Source organism: Rhinichthys klamathensis, unplaced genomic scaffold (genome assembly GCF_029890125.1).
Source record: "Rhinichthys klamathensis goyatoka isolate OS25496 unplaced genomic scaffold, OSU_Roscu_1.1 h1tg000003l_1, whole genome shotgun sequence".
Lineage (NCBI taxonomy): Eukaryota > Metazoa > Chordata > Actinopteri > Cypriniformes > Leuciscidae > Rhinichthys > Rhinichthys klamathensis.
The window spans coordinates 2,401,910-2,420,628 of record NW_026606556.1 but is presented as its reverse complement, the minus strand read 5'-3'; the positions used below and the strand labels follow the sequence as shown (position 1 = coordinate 2,420,628).

The following is an 18,719-nucleotide window of genomic DNA, read 5'->3' as shown; positions in this document are numbered from 1 at the left end:
TAAAGAAATGCGCCGTTAAACATTAACATATATTTTTGTATGGGGTTTGTTAACACACCATTAAGCTAATGTGTTTACCTGCCTTAAGCTCTGGACCAAACAAATCTATTATGTGTCCTATTGACAAAATGTCAAATTTGCCAGGACAAGTCATTGTGTTCCTTAGACACTGGCAACAACTAATAAATGATTTTGAAATAGCCATAAATGGAAAAGCACTTCTCTGACATTTTCTGTGCAATTAAGTGTAAAATAGTTTTTCAAAGCTCAGTTTTGTTTGGGTTCTTTGGTAATTACTCAAGCATTTTCTTTTTAAAATCTATTAAATGGAGGGATTTTTGATGGTTATTTCCATCATGGATATTTTCTTCACCTGCAAATAGTGTTAGACCCTGTGGACCTCCAGGAGCATTGTCTATGGCATCAACCAAAATCGTAAAAACTTTATGTTCTGACACAAGAAAAACTTAGACAAAAAAAAAAAAAAAAAAAAAAAAGTCAGCAGTGGTTTAGGCACGATTGAAATTAAATGCTGAATCTAATCGCAAACAGTAGTTCTTTACTAAAAGCAAACTCAGAAAACACTTCTCGAATTCTCAGACTACAAAAACACAGCGAACAGAGATCGGACAAAGAATATAAACAAAGGCAGACCAATAAAGTAAACAAGAAACAGGTGTTGCAAATGATTCAAACAACGAATCACCATAGAAACTAATGCAAACAAAGGAAATGGAACAGAAAAGAGTGCAAAACCCACTCAAAGTCCAATTCAAACTAAACCAAACGTGACAGTTTTCTGAAGCCATGCAATAGTTTTGTGAGGGGAACAGAAAGGAAATTAAAATGATTAAATACTAACAATTAGAAATGATTTACAAAAAAAATAAAAAATAGATTTAAGAGTTGCATTGGAGGAGAAGATTTAAATTTATCAATGTGCAATGACTTTATCGGTTTGGAATGAAACATGTAAATAATGACTGATTTTCATTTTGGGTATACTATTCATTTAACTCTTTAGAGGTTTGGGTTTAATCATTCACTATGAAATGAGGCTTTGGTCTGTCTGAAGAAGCTCATTGTTGTCGACCACAGTTTCTGTACAATTTATCATTTCTGTTGAGTGGAAAACAATCCTTTGCCAATCTAAGAACTTTTAAATTAACGTATGAAATGATGAATTTGACATCTACACAGCCTCAAACAAAGTGTCCCACCAGTGTGTCCTGGTGGAAATGTTGTCAAACATGACAACGTGACTAGAAGCACAAGTGTGAAATTGGGTTTACACAAAGTTAATTGGGTTTGTGTCATTGTGCTGGGCTATCCAGACAGTGAGAATTGCTCAATTGTGAGGTTACAGTTCAGAGTGAAGATCGGCAAGGGAAAAACTCTATTTCAAGGTATTAAACAGCACGCTTTAGAAAAACAAGTTGGGGGCTTTAAAAAAAAGGAAGAAACAAAATGGATAAACAAAACAAAAAGACTACTTAATCATGTTAAATGATGTTAAAAAAAGTTATGACATAATGAATTAGAAATACTCTATTTCTAGGTCTAATTGGTGACATTGATCATGTAAATTCCTTTGTTCAAAAGGTCAGATTTTTAAACACTCAAATCTTGCTAGTCAAAACATGATCAAGTTTAGCACAAATTTGAGGAGCTTTGAGTGATCATTAAAGCAAAATTCACACCAAATTCTAAGAAATTCTTGATTTTTTTCATACTGATAATATGATTTTAAAAACAATTATTAAATTAGAAATGAATGCAAAATAGAAAAAATAAAATGTATTAGCTGATTATATAATTCAGTAATACTGTATATATTAAATCATAACAGGATGTTAAATAGAATAAATTTCAGTTTACTTGTGTCAATTGATAGCATAAGATATGGCTGTAGTTGTCGCAAATGTTATCAGTTTATCTGTGCATATGTAAATACATGCCTCAATGTATTCTCATATCTGACTTGCTTTGATGCTATTCTCCTGCAGGGTAAACGGCAGGTAGAATATTTCACGCAAGCTTTTCAAACATGTCGGCACAGCACATACGCTGCTCCATTTGCCTTCGATTTGCATACCGTTTAGAAACTGGCACGCTTTAGCAACCGAAAGTCACCAAGTCAAACATTTTCACCGTAAAAAAGAATAAATAACGCACTTATATTTCTTGGAAAAGACGAAAAGGGTGACCGTTTACACTCCTGTTTCATCACTCTTACAGTGGGTGGAAATGACCATATGAAAGAGAAAAGCAGCAGGTGTGCATGGTTTCCAAACATTACAATGGCATACCTTCATATACAGCCTTAAAACCTTGCGATCCGATCGTGTCATCGGACTGCAAATGGAGCCACATCTGGTTGCTCATGCTCACAATCAAATCGGGCACGCTGGATCCTGTGAGACTGGAATAGAGGCACAAAATCAAATTTGATTCTTTCATTTACGTATTCATATGCAGCCATGGAAGCTTAGACATAAACCCAGAGCCTATTTGATGTAGTGGTTGCTCTTGAAAGAAAATAATAAACTGTTATTCCATGGAGCATATGGGAGAAGGTATGGAGGCATTTGTGAATAGAAGCACATGCAAGTTCATAGTTTAAAATAAGAGACCTTTTTTCTCTACTCACACATAAAGCACTCTCCGAGCATCACCTATCTTCCCTCCGTCACCCACCGTTAACGTATCGTACGCTCGCTCAAGGTCAAACTCTTCAAAAGCTAGCTTGATGACCTACAGGGATAAAGGAGAGGTCATGACAAACACCACAGACCAAAAACCCAGAGGACAATGAGGCTGACTCAGAGAATGATCATATTAGAAAGAAGTAGAAGAAGCAAAGCAGGTCAACCATCGCTCTGAAATCTTTTCCATGGCTATAGGTATGCGAGGCTGATTGCAGGAGCGGCGACGAAGGTGTAATTAAATAATTTTGTTTAATTTAAGACGTGAGATTTTGAGAAGTTCTGCCATGTAAGGTGCAAAGCCTGAGGAAACGGGATGCATGTTCATTTGATGCGAGCACAGAAAGAAAATTGGATTCAAGGAGAGATTGCTGTAAGGAGAAAAAAAATCTAGCTTAATTAGGACAACCCTATTATCAACATCCTCGTATTTCATTTTATTTTTTCAAATGGGCCATTAAGAGCCATTATTCTCATCTATATTCTGTCCCGTCTTTAAATGTAATTTTTTTATTCTATTCTATCTTAAAGAGAAAAAAAAGACAATTTTGTCCTCATTTACTCCCCGTCTTTCTTTCTTCAGTGGAACACTGGAGATGTTATGCAGAATGACAGCCTCAGTCACCATTCGCTTTCAATGCATTTTTTTTTTGTTCTCTATACAATGAAAGTGAGAGGGGATTGAAACTGTCATTCAGCCTTTTGTGTTCCACAGAAGAAGAAAAGAAATTGGACATAAGTATGTACAATTTAATTTGTACTACCCCTACAATACACATTTGTGGGATGTTTTACAAAAAAAAAAGTATAAACATTATGGCTCTAAGCATCCCGACCAGGGGTGTGTTTCCTGTACAACAATTTAACTCACTGCTTAACCACTGTAGTGCAATGCATCGTTAAGACAAATGAACTAGCTAGTCACTGGTTACAACTCTGGTTACAATTGGTAAAATGGTTACAACTCTGTCGTTTGAACCATGTTCTAACACACCCCTGACCGGCAGAGCAACAATGCTCAATCATTACTCATGTGTGTGATGGTAAATAAGCAAGACTGGAAGTCCAGGTGCATCATATGCCCATTACTATTGATCTTCCCAGAGCACATCACAAACATGATTCAATGCATTTAACCATTATATAGTGAAAGTGTATTATTTCCAACTGTTTGCTAATTTAAAACACTCTAGCGTTTTTACACAATTCAAATGCAAGAAGAGGCAAAAGAGATACCGATTTTGTTCGATTTATTCGATTGTCGGTTCTGTCTTTAAGTGAACGTATTCAGATGCGTTTCATCATATTGGTTCTGTGCATTCTGACGTGCATTCGTGCATTGGTTCCGTGAATTTACCGACTGCAGCCTAAAAATAACTAATTGTCAAACAACAACAAAAAACGCAACTTTAACATCTATATTTAATTTTTACAGTGAACACAATGCATGCAGTTTAATTTACAGTTATATTTATATCATTACATTTCTGTACCTGAAGACTACTGTTAGAACTAACTATTTATAACTGTTCTATAGTATTTATATGTTTTAATTTGTGTTATTATTTGTATCTGTTCATTTGCCTTTAATGAAGTTTGAACTTTCTTACCCAGAGTTTTTGCTGTGCAAAGTACTTAAAGTGTTCATTTTGTAATAAATGTGAAGCAAAGTTAAATTTTTCTCAAAAAACCCAATTTTATTTATTTTATAATTTTTTGCTGATCCGAAAAATTATCTGATCAGTGACTTTTGTGATCCGTTGAACCACAACAAACACTAACAATAAATGTGTTATAAATCATTTTTATGGAATAGCACACAGAAACCCTAATACTTGACAGAAAACACTGACATAGGTGTCCTGAGAACTTACACCATGTGACAGTCTTAGATTGTAAATAGTGAAAAAGCGTGTACATTTACATTTAGTCCTTTAGCAGAAGCTTTTATCCGAAGCAAATTACAAATGAGGAGAGGAATAGACGCAATCATACTAAGAAATAGTGCAGCGATATGCAAGTGCAGTGACCAGTCCCAGTTAGTCTAGCACTGTACTAGCAAGTTTTTTTTTTGTTGTTGTTTAAATATATATAGAATAGTAAGTGTTAGTATTAATGGGTCAAGTGTTGCCGAAAGAGATGCGTCTTCAGCAGTTTCATGAAAATGGCTAAAGACTCAGTAGCTCAGGTTGAGTTAGGCCGGTCATTCCACCAGCAGAGAACAGTCCAGGTAAAGGTCCATGAGAGTGATTTTGTGGCTCTTTGAGATGGCTCCACAAGGCAGAACGTAAGCTTCCGGAGGGCACATAGGTCTGAAGTATTGGTCTACACATTGGTCTACATGTTTTGCTCTACTGTATAGATTGTTTTCGTGAGCTACATCATGTGATCGATTTATTCTGTGATGGATTTAGAATATTTTATGTGTTATTTTTTTTATTCTGGAAATGCAGCATATACACTGAGCCCAAGACAAATTTCCCTAAGGGGACAATAAAAGTATAAACTAAACTAAGTAGTGAGTTTAGGTATAGGGCTGCAGAGTTTTGTAGGCCAACATTAGTGCCTTGAATTTGATGTGAGCGGCGATTGGCAGCTATCCACATCACGCTTATAGGGAGGATGATATTATTTAGACAATCAGGAGACATTGAGGAGCTATCTACCTCTCATTCCAACTTCCTAATTGAAAAAGTCCAATAGAATTCCACTTCATGTTGAACTTCTAACTTAGAGATGCTCCTGTCTGTTGATATCTGTATGCCAAATGCTAGATCCATAGCCTTGTGCATCCTATGTGCAATTGGGTTGCTATATGACATTTCTTTGTTGACATTCAAACACCTGCAAAGCTAACAATACTGTTGGCCTTTTGCTGCTTTGCACAACATCTTTTGTTATTGAAATGCCTTTATGGTCAGTGAAGTATGGATATCCCAAATGTGACTTTGATTGTTATGCAATTTTAGTCTAACAAATGATAGTGAAGTGGCTAAAACTGGATACGGCACCTTTAATTCAGTATAATTAGAAATGATAAACATTTTGGTAATTCAGTTGTTCAAACATCTAGAATGCGTGAATTAATTTTTATAAAACGTCAGATTAATGCCCTTTACAATTGTGGTGGTAATGTGGTGATTTATTCTAATATTAAAAGGGTAACTGTATTAAAAGGGTAACTGTATTCAAAGGGGTCCAGACAGCACAGCATAATGCAACATATAATATGTGAGTTATCTCACTAATAATACATTTGTTTAACTTAGGTTTCAGTACAGTGACACATGTACGAAGAAGTCGAATTAATGTTATATGATTGGTGCAGTGTCCAGGGTCACTAATTTGTTTGTCAGTGGCAAAGAACAAGCAGGTTGGCTGCATCAGTTTGAAAAGAAAGGAATGATTCAGCAACACTGAGGAGATCTTGACAAGCAATCTGTATAAAATGTCAGTGCTGATACAGAGTCGTTTGGCGAGACGAGAAGTCTAAAATACAGGCTTTTAAATTATCCTGTCAAAAGTAAGGAATCTTTTTTTGCTTTTCTTTTTTACAGACGACTTAGCAAGAGGATAAAAACAGCACTCATGGTCTACATAAACACAATCAGAGAGTGACATGACATATTAGTGATTTTTTTCCCCTGAACCAACTTGAAAGAATTATTGATTTCTTTATTTTATACAAAAAAAAAAAGCCTGACAGCAGCCTCAATGACTGAGTTTGAGAGAAGACGGCTCAAATGCTATTCAGAAATTGCTAAATGGTGTAGTTTTCTTGAGCATTTTCATTCACCCAGAAAAAAAAAAAAGAGAAAGTATGAGTTTACAAAATCGCATTCAATGTTAGTAACAACCAAGAAAGTGTGTGTGTGTGTGTGTGCGCATGTGTGGGTGCGTGTGTGCGTGCGTCTGTGGCCATGTACGTCTGATGTTGCTACTATGCAGACCAACAAAATATGACTCCAAAATGTATGAATGATTATAAACTATTTGGGTCCATATTTCACGTTGATTTGTCAAAGAAATAGGCCATTTACTGAAAAAGTCCTATTGCACATTCACTAGAAAATGATTCAAATGCACAGCAGCAATAAAAAGAACTGCAAGAAATAGCAAGAAATAATTGAACATTGTTTTGTTTTGTTTTACTTGTAATTAACGCAACTACTTAATTGAGACAACTTCACCTTCCAAATCAAATTTTTCTGCACTCATATTGCTTTTTAACTGACTTCACTTCTCAAGTCATTTGATTTCAGAAATATAATTTTCATTTTCACCACATATACTATGCATACCTGAAAAGACTACAAATTAAAACTTTTTTGAAGCCTCCCAATAACCCTTAACCTCTACATCTGAACCTTTACCTCTGAACAGAGGAAGAAGAGAAATTGACACACTTCATAAACAAAAAAAAGCCTACAAATCTCCAGTGCGTGTGATTATAAGATATTCTTCAGCCAGCTGTGTGATGATGTTGACTCTAACTGAGGTGCATGTGCTTTTCATTTAATAAAAAGATAGTTTAAGTAGTATCTATTACTAGTCACTAGTATAAATTTGGGCCTGAGATATAACATATTTGAGCTAATATGAAAGGCAGCACTACATATTTTATCTAAAGCAATTCAAGGACAGGGACAAATAATTGTATGAGCTAAATCTGAGTTATATTTTCTAGTAAATGGTGAGACTTCTTGTCGGTAAATGGCCTCTTTTTTTAGATGGACAATAAACACTATCCAGGTCAGATTAACATGACAAAATGCTATTGGTTTGTAAGCAGACTGATAAATATTACTGAAATGTGAAATGGCCTTAGGTTATCGGCATTCAGAGCATGTTGTGGAACAACCTTCTTGTCTCTGACCATATGCTATGACAGAGACAAAGATCAATACTGCATTTTTATGACCTTTTGAGGTCTTAACAACCTGTTCTGAGCAGAGAAAATAAATAAATAAATAATGTCTGCACATCCAATAGAAACTTTACTATCCTATGGGGCCATGGGTGAAGATTTGTAAAAGGCATCGAAGTGACCCAAATGACACTAGCAGGTCACATGACAATGACAACATGACCAATGTAGTATGTCCAGATTTCATTCATACTACTCTATAGAACATTCAGTCACACTTTATATTAGGTGTCATTAACATGTAACGTACTTACATGGAAAAAAAAATTGTTTGGTATAACGCATTTATTGTGTACAAATGTTCATGTTGTATTGCAAAACAATTTTGCTGCTACTGACGTGGGACACGGATGAGGTTAGGGACAGGTTTGGTTTTATGGTTGGGTTTAGGGTGGGCCTATAGCTGTGTGTGTGTGTGTGTGTGACTTCGGCTGCAGCTGGCCTTAGTGATTGGCAAGATTTGCAGTCAAGTATAGGACATTTTCTGCTTCCTGTGTTGACAATTGTGCAGTGCTTTATTTCTTTATCGCAGATAAAGCGGAGTAGATGTAACATTTCTCAGATAAACAGAAGTCTAAATGTTACATGCAGCAACCAGATTTTATACAGTCTCAGTATGCACAAAAATAAAGTGCAACATAAGCCTATACTATTTAAATGGCAAAAATGGAGTCTATATTTTGAATCAGTTTTATTGTAATAAACATTACAGAATATAACTTTAAGATTAGCATTAATAAAGGTGTCAGAATAAATCCAAATTGTGTTGTCTGTTAAATACCGACTAGTGAACAAATATTTAGAAGTTTATTTTAAAATCAAATTGTATAAATAAACGAACTTGCATTTTTACGACACTATGCTATAAGTGTGTTTTATCGGGTAATCAAAAGGTCTACACATAATTGCGGACTTAGGCCAAACACCAGATGTGTCAAGTAAGTAGTCAAATGCAATGACCGCAAGTATGGGTATTGGGACTGGCCCACCTATTTATGTCACATAATAAGTCACATTACTGCTGATATCTGATCATGTGATTTACTAAATGAATGATCTAACTCTCCCATTGCTCTCCCTGAGAAAGGTGTACGCTGAAGTGCATAGGAGAGCTATCTTAACGTTTTGTATGTAGCCATGCATGTGACAATTAAGGCTTTTTAATTAATAAGAGTACCATGGCTATTTAAAGCTCATCTTCTATATATATATATATATAGCTTTCTTCTTCTTCTTCTTTTTTTTTTACTATTTTACTTTTAAAGACCTTTAAACACAGCGGCATAATACACTTGCCAGTCCTGTGTGAAGTTGTAAATCAATTTGCACAGTTTATTTAAGAAAAAGAGTGGCTCAGTACATTGCACACAAATATTGAGATAAATATTCATTGTAATTCATTCTGGGATAGACTATCACATGAAGGATACAGGTGATGCTGGTTTAGAATTTGGTCAAAATAAACTACCATTCTGAAGAAATTCTATGTTTATGTTTATAACGCCTTAAATGCAGTCTAGATAGACAGCTCACTAGGCTTTGGAACAGAGCCTTTCGGTTCAGAAAAAGCAGAAAAAAAAATGGACAATGTGAGATAAATTAAAGTCACATCGTTTCATCATAAGATCAAAGCGAAAACATGTGGCCAGGAGTAAAAATATACTGGTTGTGACATGGCTGGGATTTTATGCATATGATAGTCAAGTCTGTTTATGACAGTCGCCAACAGGTAGGCCTACTTTCAATTTACTGGCATGTCACTAAGATTTTACAGTAGTCTATCATCTGTATGACTAATTATACACATCCAGTTCCAGAGGGATGGATTTTATACATCAAATGTTTTTTAGTTGTTTTTGTTTCCTACAGCACTGTAGGATCTGAATGTTTAACAAATTCAGCTGCTCTGGGAAAACTACAGTTTGCTGCAGAATTTCATAGATACCAAGACAACATGTTCTAAAAATCAGTTTTAGAAAGTAAATGACCTCAAACCAAGAGACATTATGTGTTCAAAAACATGCGTCACCATTAGGGTTGGAATTAAGGCTCCAAAACAATTAGGGCTCCAAAGAAAACGAAAAAAAGATGACATTGTATTCCCTTTATCTAGAAACCAACTGTTATTATGAAAATAATCAAGGAAAGTTTTTAACACTAAATGAACACAAGGAATAATTCATATGAATATAAAATATATTCAAATATAAAAACATAATGATACATTTTTCTATCTACTATATTGTTACTCAAGTGGCTAATATATCTGTAGGGTGCTGGAAATTAATCCTTAAATCAGAATTCACTCAAATATTTTCAACTCGTTCACAGAATTCTATCGCCATATTTGATTATGATTTTTTAATCAGAGATGTCATACATATATTGAAAATATATACCATTCAAAAGTTCGGGGTCAGTAAGATTTTTTTTTTTGTTTCAGTAAATACTTTCGTTCAGCAATTATGCATTAAATTCATCAAATGTGATAAAGGCACTTTTTTATTTAAAATAAATGCCGCTCTTACTTAAAATAATTTCTATTCATCAATCAATCACAGTTTTATCAAAAAATATTAAGCAGAAAAAAACGTTTTCAAGATTGATAATAATAAGAAATGTTTCTTGAGCACCAAATCAGCATATTAGAATAATTAGGTTAATGTGGCAGCTGTGCCATCCATCACAGGAATAAATGACAATTTCAAACTGCAATACTATTTCACAATATTACTGTTTCTACTGTACACAAGAGACTTCTTTCATACTTGATGTTTCATCCAGCCCAAAGCACAAAGCTGAATATCTAAAATGTAAACAGTGTTATCATGTTACATCATTTTACAGTAATTTCAAGATCTGCTAGTAAACTCAATAAGGTAACACATACACAAACATTTCCAACATTAAAATCTGCCAAATAAAGATGCAAAGCATGGGGAGCAGGATAGCTCCTTTTTACTCTAATGTTATTTTGACTGTCTTTGTTTGGTCTCGATTTAGTAACAAAAGCATGAGTCACTCTCGTGGTGTGTGTTGAGTTCATGCTGGATTGTATTAACTGTCACTCTTGCCACAGAGCTGAAGATGTGTGGCTGAACCTAATCAATTCTGGAGAAGCAGTAATAGCCAGAGACAACCAGGGCAAGAGGTTGACAATTATGCAAACACTGTGGACTGCAATGCAAATGTTCTCACAAATTATCTTTAAGATTATTTTTGACATTTATGCAAGGTCCCATTCAATTATGTCTTGGAGGCTATTCAAAAGCATATCATGTTTTGGTTTGGCAGATTAAAAATTAACCATAAGCGTGTTTTGTTGAATTGTACTCATATGACTTGGAGTCAGCCTTAGGTCTCAATTTAGATTTAAATTACAAACGTACCTTCTCTGGATCCACCGCTGTTATGACCCACACGCAGTGTGCGTTATTCTCATACTGGACGGGATAATTTGGAGATGTTATGATGCCTTTGGGCCCCCGCAGATTAGAGCCACAGGTCCTAGCTGTTGAGAAGGGGTAAACAGTACAACAAAGTGTATGTAAATGTAACTATTGTCTTGTGTTTTGTAGTTATAGCTGTTGCTGTTGAAAGGAATGCAACACACTATGAGGTATAATGACAAAATGTTTTTACAGACATATAATCATCAGTAGAAATAAATGGAATATAACCAGAATGTCATCACTACAGCTTTGTCAGATGCCCAAAGAAGCTTTTTAGGAAAAAGGAGCGCATGTTTAGTTCACAGAAGGCAATCTCTGCGATGGTAATGCACAATGATGAGATTAGTAAAAAAAAAAAAACTATAAAAAATATATAAAAAAAAATTATATATATATATATATATATATATCATCCAAGATGGTGGATGATGAAAGAGAAATGTTGATTAAAAAACTAATTATTTGAAAATATATAGATAAAATAATTATAAAATGCAGTCTAATTGAAAATCTCAAAAGGACTGTCCCAATTTTTATACTTATGCACTATTCTATGACGTTTTTAAATATAAATAGTGCGAGTAGTGTGTTCACACTGAACATTCCAAAAAGAAAACTTGACTGTTGCAGCTTTAATTACGTAGTGGAGCGGAGGGGCATCAGACTCCAATGTTGAATTACAAAATAACCTTACAAAATTCACACACTACACGGATGAGTACATAGTGCAGAAGTACATAGAGTATAAGTGCATAGTGCATATGCATCATTTGGGACGCAACTACTATATGTGTGCTTTTAGAAGTATTGTGTTTTTAACTTAGCAAAATGCTAATGTTAAACTCAGTCACAGCTAACAATTGGTTAAAGTAGAGTTGGTATTTTGCTGTACTAAGAAATAGGGGTGTGCCCGAAGCCGAATACCTTATTCGGAAAGCCACGGATAATGGCTTCCCGGATACCTTATTCGGAAAGCCACAGATAATGGCTTCAAAACAAATAATGAATAATTCTGCCGAATAAAATTCGCCTGAGGCTGACCCAGTCCCTCCTTGTGTTTACTGGATAACAGTAGAGCCCGGGGAAAGCACGATATTATACATAAACCTCCAAAATATCTATGCAATAATGATTTTGTGAAGTGAATGAGTGTAAACACTATGAATGAAATGTGCGCAAATCAAATAGTCGTGTTGCTTTTGTTTCTCAGAAATCAGAAATTAATTTGGCAGTAAATTAACTACAATACTACATCATACATGTTCTACTATTTGATATGTATGGTTAAATAAATTAAACCTTGTATGATATAATACACAAACGAATAGGCACAGCAAGATCTCAAATCAAACAGCTATTTTCCGTCTCTGTGTGTCTTTCAGAAACCAAACCATCTCTTGTAATCAACTAATACATATTCTGTACATTTTCTACTACTTGTAGATAATGTATATGTATCATAATGTTACATATAATCTAGTTAAATGTTTTATACTTTGTATGATATGATAGTACATATTTATCTGTCGCACTCTCTCTCGAAGGCACAATTTATGCAGGTAAATTCTTTATAATTTGTATTAGTAAAAGTTTTTTTTCTTTTTTTCTTTCTTTCTTTCAACTTCCGTGTTCTCTAATCAGCTATTTATTGAGCCTCTCACACCAGTGAGAGGCTATATGGACGACATTACCACCATTCTCCAGACAGCAGCATGTACAACAAGACTGCTGAAGAGGATTGACGAGCTTTTGGGGTGGGCGAGGATGAAGATCAAACCCGCCAAATCACGCAGCCTGTCCCTCAGGAAAGGGGTTAGAAGCAACCATACTATCTTTGTCGCAGGCGGTGAAGAAATCCCTTTGCTGGCAAATCAGCCCGTCCATAGCCTGGGTCATACTTACTGAGCAACTGGTGAGAGCAGCTGGCCCTAAGATACAAACAGGGAGGAAGAGGAAAGCCCAGGAAGAGGTTGACATGGCAATTAGCAGGCTGAAACACCGTGAAATAGTCGGCAGAGTCCAGAAGGGGCGAGCGGGCCTTGGGAGGAGCGAGACCCCCCTCTTCTGGTCAAAGGCCTTCAAGGAAGAGCGGAGAGCCATGGTGGTGGCCGAAGTGACAAGGACCGAGCAAGAGCGCCTTAACATCAAGGCGGTGTCTCAGAGGCGGCAGGGAGGCTGGATGTCATGGGAAGGTGTCACAGACAGGCATTTGTCATGGTCTGACCTGAGGAAGATTCCCGAAGCCAGGCTCACCTTCCTGATTAGATCCACCTATGACAACCGACCCTACCTTGTCCCAGAAACCTCCCCCAGTGGTTCGGCACTGAAGAACTTTGCCCCCTTTGCAGTACCAGCAATGCAAGCCTCCAGCACATCCTGTCGGGCTGCAAGACAGCATTGTCCCAAGGCCGCTATAGGTGGCGACATGAACTGGTGTTGAGGAAGCTTGCAGAGGTGGCAGAGTCATGTACACAGGAGGCTAATGCGTCAACGTGAGGCTAACGTGGCCTCCCGTGTCAACGAGAAGTCCCATCCTGTTTGCAAGGCCCGGAGAAAAATCAACCACCCTCACCAGAGAGCAACATTCTAGAGTCCTCTCATCTGGCAGGGAGTGGAACATGAGGGTCGACCTGGGGAGGCAGCTCCAATTCCCCAGGGAGATCGTAGAAACTTTGCTCCGGCCAGACCTGATTATGTGGTCAGAGCCATGCAAGACCATCTTGCTGGTGGAGCTTACTGTCCCATGGGAGGAGGGAATGGAGGCTGTCAATGAGCGGAAGCATGCCAAGTATGCAGACCTGCAAAGAGGCTGGCTGGAAAGCCACCACATGTCCCGTTGAATTGGGATGCAGGGGCTTTGTTGGGTCCTCAACGGTTCGCCTGCTCCGCGAAATGGGATGTACAGGAGCAGGGTGTCAAAAAGCCATTAAAGAACTGGCAGAGGAGGCAGAGAGGTGCAGCTTTTGGCTGTGGCTAAGGAGGAAGCATAGGGGATGGGGGCCAAGTAACATCTAGGGCATCGGCAGGGGGTGGCAGGGAGTGATCCCTGCCATCGCTCCGCCACCAGGAGATGTACAGGGTTAAAGGAGCGAAACATCCATGACTGGTGGTCCCCAGCTAATGTATTTAAACTATTTAAATAAATAGTCATTTTAAAAAATAGCCTACTATTTTATCACTTATACAAGGCATATGTGTTCAGTGATAACTATAGGAAGAAAACCATAGAAATAACGATCTTCTAAAGTAATTGTACGAGGGTAACGGGCTTCTGAGTAAAGCCCCATCCCACTTCCGGTTTTATCCGAATACAGATACAAATAATTTTGATATTGTTACAGATAGAGATACAGATAGAGATATTGGCTCCGCTGCACACCCCTACTAAGAAAGCGGTAATTCGATAAGCATAAACATAATTAGTGAAGAATTAGATTTTTGTCAGTACTTTTTTATATATTTAATTGATTAGAATGAAATAAATATATATGAAATTTCCCTTGCTTAACCCTTTTTTTTCTCACTGAGCTTGTCACATTGTATTATGGGATTGCCTTGCCTTCTCCATGCAAGGCTGCCTTAAAATTTAGCCAACACTAGGTGTCTTAGAAGGCATACAGCTTATAATGCTGCCTACCTTTGAGAACAGTTGAAAAGTGCACCTACGATGCCTGAAATGCTTCCTACGTACACAGCTCACTGGGTTTTCGAATAGATATTTCCATCCCGCCCCACACTAAAAACACTTCCTTTGAACACATCCAGCTCTCAGGACATGAGCTAATCTATTTAAGGTCATGCCTCAGAATAACTTGACTCAATCATTGACAAATTCTGGGTATTTTTTCCAACCCTATACTGTGCCAGGGTATTAACTGCTTCTCCCTTGTGTTTAGTCAGGGATTTTCTTTGACAGCTTAAAAGAGCAGCCCTGCTCCATTACTGTGGCTTCACTGGCTTCTCCACAGGGTACTAAGGAAGATTTGGATAGGTAGAGATGTGAAGAGATTACGTAGCAGGTATTCTCAAACAGGGAAATTGCTGGGTTCTTTACTGCAGAAACTACTGTGTGAAAATTATTTCAGAATGTTTTCCAACCAAACACACCTACAGACAGTTATCGTCTCAGAAACATCAACCCCCAAACTAGAATTTCCTGAAGGAAATAGGAGTGCTTGCAATGCAGCAAAAGAACAGTGTGGAAGTTTAGGGAAGTTTTAGGTTAAGGTTTTAGCTAGCAAAAAATGGTTAAATATATGCAAATATATGCATTCATCTCAGGACAAATGGTTAAATATATGCAAGGAAAACATAACTGCATCTCATTATGAAAACATATCATTTTGTACATCATTTTAAACAACTAACAATTTTGGGATATCTTAAGTATAAAGTTTCCCAAAAAATTTTTTTATAGTAATTTGATACACCTAAGCATGAAATTATCTCCTAAACAGAGTATGAAGGGAGTCTCTGTATGCAGGCTTAAATGGCTCAGGCTTAATCAACTACAGATGTTTAATAGTCAGGGGTTTGAAAAAAAAAAAAAAAAAAAAAAATGTTTTACGAATATGAGTACTGCGCTGCTTTGCAAACACTGTCATAAATATAGCAATTTATTTTAAGGTTTCCTTTTGCAGAGCGTACTGTTTGAAATCAACATAGATGGAGTCACGCTCACCTTTGAACGGGAACCTATAAATTAGTGACTGTGGTTAAAGATGAGATTTAAAAACATGAATAGCTGTGATGTGTCTGGCATGTACAATGACCACTTTCATGGTCTGTATACTTGCAAATTGGTGTCATAAGCGCAACTTAATTATCAAAGAAGCATAAAGTGATCAGATTGAGCTTCTCTTTCATTTACAGGTACTCTATAATTAACTCAAACATCTCTTGAGATTCTCTTTAAGACCACCACCAAGAAGAAAAACAACAGAGAATTGGTAAATCACAAGGCTAAAGGGTCTTTAACTTCCGGTTTTATCCCATCACTCCCTTAAGATATAACAGGAAAAAGGAAAGGAAGGCATTTAAGGCTTGTCTTTAAAAAGGTTGCTTGGCACTGCTGAAACAAAAAGTGTCTGGATCAATCAGTGATCGGCGAGAATTGTGCGAGGAAATTGTCAAACATGGTTACTCTTCCGTCTGCCGCTCTGACACACTGCCTTATTTCATTTTGATTAATGTCATTTGGAGGCCTGTGTCCTCTATGCCTTTCAAAACAGCCACACTCCAGGTCTCATCTTAAGGGTACATCTAGCCGCATGACCGCGTACATCTAGCTGCATGAGATAAGGTTTTTGGAATGTCAAAAAAAATAAAACAATAAGTTCAAAACATTACTTTCTTTTATTATGAAGATGGCTGAATTGCATCAACCTTTTTGTATTCCTCAGGTCTTATGGTGTGTTGAAGTCATGTCAGAATTACCATAACTATGAGATCACGAGTATTAAAACCTCTACTCATATTATATAGCTGATGTTACCTAATGAATTAGGCTCTCAATGTAGAGAATCATATATATTTAAATTAATGTAGCGGGTTGATGTGTTTTCCTGCATCAACAACTATCGTTCATAAACAATTTTTACATACAATATATTGCATTGTAAAAAGTGTAACTTCGCCAATTTTCAACCCGCTTTGTATTGCTAATATGTCAATAGTAGGCCTATATGTAAATTAACAATGTTTACTCGTTCTCCATGTTATCAGGACCGATAAATTCACGTTTATTCACTTTTGACAGCTCAGGGGCTTGCCGCTTTCGTGTAAAACAGTTACTGACTTAAACCCCGGTTCCCTGAAATGAGGGAACGAGACATTGACATTAAAGCATATATAGTATATATATATATATATATATATATATATATATAGGCCTATATACACTCACCGGCCACTTTATTAGGTACACCTGTCCAACTGCTCGTTAACACTTAATTTCTAAGCAGCCAATCACATGGCGGCAACTCAGTGCATTTAGGCATGTAGACATGGTCAAGACAATCTCCTGCAGTTCAAACCGAGCATCAGTATGGGGAAGAAAGTTGATTTGAGTGACTTTGAACGTGGCATGATTGTTGGTGCCAGAAGGGCTGGTCTGAGTATTTCAGAAACTGCTAATCTACTGGGATTTTCACGCACAACCATCTCTAGGGTTTACAGAGAATGGTCCGAAAAAGAAAAAACATCCAGTGAGCGGCAGTTCTGTGGGCGGAAATGCCTTGTTGATGCCAGAGGTCAGAGGAGAATGGCCAGACTGGTTCGAGCTGATAGAAGGGCAACAGTGACTGAAATAACCACTCGTTACAACCGAGGTATGCAGCAAAGCATTTGTGAAGCCACAACACGCACAACCTTGAGGCGGATGGGCTACAACAGCAGAAGACTCCACCGGGTACCACTCATCTCCACTACAAATAGGAAAAAGAGGCTACAATTTGCAAGAGCTCACCAAAATTGAACAGTTGAAGACTGGAAAAATGTTGCCTGGTCTGATGAGTCTCGATTTCTGTTGAGACATTCAGATGTTAGAGTCAGAATTTGGCGTAAACAGAATGAGAACATGGAACCATCATGCCTTGTTACCACTGTGCAGGCTGGTGGTGGTGGTGTAATGGTGTGGGGGATGTTTTCCTGGCACACTTTAGGCCAACTTAGTGCCAATTGGGCATCGTTTAAATGCCACGGCCTACCTGAGCATTGTTTCTGACCATGTCCATCCCTTTATGGCCACCATGTACCCATCCTCTGATGGCTACTTCCACCATGTCACAAAGCTCTAATCATTTCAAATTGGTTTCTTGAACATGACAATGAGTTCACTGTACTAAAATGGCCTCCACAGTCACCAGATCTCAACCCAATAGAGCATCTTTGGGATGTGGTGGAACGGGAGATTCGCATCATGGATGTGCAGCCGACAAATCTGCGGCAACTGTGTGATGCCATCATGTCAATATGGACCAAACTCCCTGAGGAATGCTTCCAGCACCTTGTTGAATCTATGCCACGAAGAATTGAGGCAGTTCTGAAGGCAAAAGGGGGTCCAACCAGTTACTAGCATGGGGTACCTAATAAAGTGGCCGGTGAGTGTATATATATATATATATATATATATATATATATATATATATATATATATATATAGAGCCTATGCTTTAATTAAATGTTACACTAATTACGTTGTATATAGAAGAGAACATGCATTTCGCGAGTGCATGTTTTAACATTTAATTAAAGCATATATATACAGTGTATATAACCTATATAGCCTATGCTTTAATTGCTTAAATGTTACACTAATTACGTTGTATACAGAAGATAACATGCATTTTGCGAGTTTTATTTGCAAGTAAGATGACATATTTCAACTAGCTAGCTTGTATGTTGGCAAACTAACGTGAAGTTAAAGCGTTCTTTCAAGCTATGAACCGCGTACATGTGACGTCACAGGGGGCGGGACAATGTGAACCTCCAAACTCCACCTGAGTCCGTTTCGCCCGATGCCTTTATGACTGATGCCTTTTCGTCCAATGCCTGTTAGTCTGAGTCCATTACGCCCAATGCCTTTATTTTCTGAGGCTGTTTCGTCTGATGCCTAATTGAACGAGACCTGACACC

At 37.2% G+C, this 18,719-nt stretch overlaps 1 protein-coding gene across 2 annotated transcripts in view; it reads right to left on the bottom strand.

The window, feature by feature from the left end:
* Positions 1 to 18,719, bottom strand: part of csmd1a (CUB and Sushi multiple domains 1a) — a 663,682-nt gene that overhangs the window by 186,433 nt on the left and 458,530 nt on the right. For both annotated transcript variants that reach the window (XM_056249348.1, XM_056249359.1), the window contains exons 10-12: positions 11,022 to 11,143; positions 2,651 to 2,754; positions 2,310 to 2,422 (exon numbers count right to left, since the gene is read on the bottom strand). In XM_056249348.1, the coding sequence (XP_056105323.1) occupies positions 2,310 to 2,422; positions 2,651 to 2,754; positions 11,022 to 11,143 (339 nt within the window). The remainder of the gene's footprint in view (positions 1 to 2,309; positions 2,423 to 2,650; positions 2,755 to 11,021; positions 11,144 to 18,719) is intronic.